Source organism: Emiliania huxleyi (assembly GCF_000372725.1).
Source record: "Emiliania huxleyi CCMP1516 unplaced genomic scaffold EMIHUscaffold_479, whole genome shotgun sequence".
In the NCBI taxonomy this organism is placed as follows: Eukaryota; Haptophyta; order Isochrysidales; family Noelaerhabdaceae; genus Emiliania; species Emiliania huxleyi.
The window spans coordinates 38428-40352 of record NW_005198401.1 but is presented as its reverse complement, the minus strand read 5'-3'; the positions used below and the strand labels follow the sequence as shown (position 1 = coordinate 40352).

The following is a 1925-nucleotide window of genomic DNA, read 5'->3' as shown; positions in this document are numbered from 1 at the left end:
CCGCCGCCGCTCCGAAGGGGGGCGGCCCGAGTGGTAGTGCTCCGCCTGATGGTGTCGCCAGGTCCCCCGAGCTCACCCGAGATTGCCCGAGATCCGACGGGGGAGCGGCCGGCGTTGGCAATGCTCCCCGCCTTCCAGCCGTGCGAGCGCAGCGCGTTGGCCGTCCGCTCCGCCTCCGCCTTCGTCGGCGTGTAGACAATTGCAGCGCCTCGGCCGCCGCCGCTCCCGCTGCTGCCGCCGGCAGCGCCGCCGGCAGCGCCGCCGCCGCCAGAGGCGGCGGCGGCGGCGGCGGCGGCGGTGGCGGCGTCGGGTGGCGGCAGCTCGGAGCGCAGCAGCTGCACGATTCGTTGGACGCGCGCGGGCGGCGGGAGGATCTCGGCCTAGACCTCGAGGTTCGCGCGTAGCTCGTCCACCCGCAGCACACCCTCCGGAGGGAGGGAGAGGGAGGAGCAGATCGAGGCCGCCGTGCGCGCGGTCGCCGTCGCCGTCATCGCGAGGACGGTGTCCACGCCGAGCGAGCGCAGCACGGCTCCGACGTGCATGTACGCGGGCCGAAAGTTGTGGCTCCACTCGGACAGGCAGTGCGCCTCATCGACGCACGCGAAACCGAGAGCCGGGAGCGCGGCGCGGCCGCACTGCACGCAAGTCGCGCCGGCGGCGCCGATGCCAGAGGCGGCGGCGGCGGCCTGCGCGGCGGCGCCGGCGGCGCCGCAGCGGCACCCCGCGACGGGGGGCAGCGAGCGGAGAAAGTGCTGGAAGGAGGCGTCCGCGAGCCGCTCCTGGTTGCGAGCTTCCTCTGGTGACTCTCGACGGACTGAGTACTCAGCGACTGGGGGGGCGCACACGCGAGCCGCAGACCGGAGCGACGAAGAGGAGGCGCGAGGCCGCGGCGCCGCAAGCGTCGCGGCATCGCAGCGCGGCGTAGGTCGCGCGCCGCTCGTGCGGCTGCTGCTCCGAGGAGAGGAGCACGCCTCTCAGCGCGGGCGGCAGCGACGCCATCTGGTCGGCGATGAGGGCGAGGAGCGGAGACACGACGAGCGCGACCTGCGTCGAGAGCCGCGCGGCGGTGTTTCTTTTTCCAGGGCCGGGCGGGTGTTTCTGTTTTCGACGGCCGGGCTGCTGTTTCCGTTTTCGACGGCCCACCTGCGTCGAGAGCAGCGCGGGCAGCTGGTAGCAGAGCGACTTGCCGGCGCCGGTTGGGAGGACCAGGAGCGTCGACTGGCGCGCGAGGACGCGGCGTATGGCGCGCTGCTGCCCCCGCCGGAACCCCTCCATCCCGAAGCCGCAGCGAAGCAGCGAGAGCAGGAGCGGTGCCGGCGCCTCCACCGCCCACGACCCTGCCGCCGCCTCCGCCTCGCCCGCTGCTGCCGCCGCCTCCGCCTCCGCCTCCGCCTCCGCCTCCGCCTCCGCGCTCGCCCGCCCCCCGCTGTGCCACGACGCCGCCGTCGCCGCCTGCAGCGCGGCCGCGGCTCGTCCCGATCTCGGGCCAATCTCGTGTCGATATCGGGCCAATCTCGTGTCGATCTCGGGCCAATCTCGTGTCGATCTCGGGCCAATCTCGCGTCTCGCCGCGATCTCGCCGCACTCTCGCCGCGATCTCGCCGCGATCTCGCCGCGATCTCGCCGCACTCTCGCCGCGATCTCGCCGCACTCTCGCCGCGATCTCGCCGCGATCTCGCCGCGATCTCGCCGCACTCTCGCCGCGATCTCGCCGCGATCTCGCCGCGATCTCGCCGCGATCTCGCCGCACTCTCGCCGCGATCTCGCCGCACTCTCGCCTGCAGCGCAGCGCGCGTCTCCCCCGCCAGCTCGTCCCACACCTCTGCAGGCGCAACCCGCTCCGCCTCCACCGCCGCCGCCGCCGCCGCCCGCCGCGCCTCCGCCGTCGCCACCGCCGCCGTACACTGCGCGAGGCGGCGGCCGGT

General features: G+C 74.8%; 1 protein-coding gene across 1 annotated transcript; it reads right to left on the bottom strand.

Moving 5' to 3' along the window:
- Positions 1–380: 380 nt before the first annotated feature.
- EMIHUDRAFT_245851 (hypothetical protein) lies at positions 381–1275 on the bottom strand (the record flags this gene model as incomplete). Its single annotated transcript, XM_005767835.1, has 2 exons — positions 381–587; positions 859–1275. 2 exons carry the CDS (start codon positions 1273–1275, stop codon positions 381–383), a joined length of 624 nt encoding a protein of 207 aa, XP_005767892.1.
- Between the last annotated feature and the right edge of the window lie 650 nt (positions 1276–1925).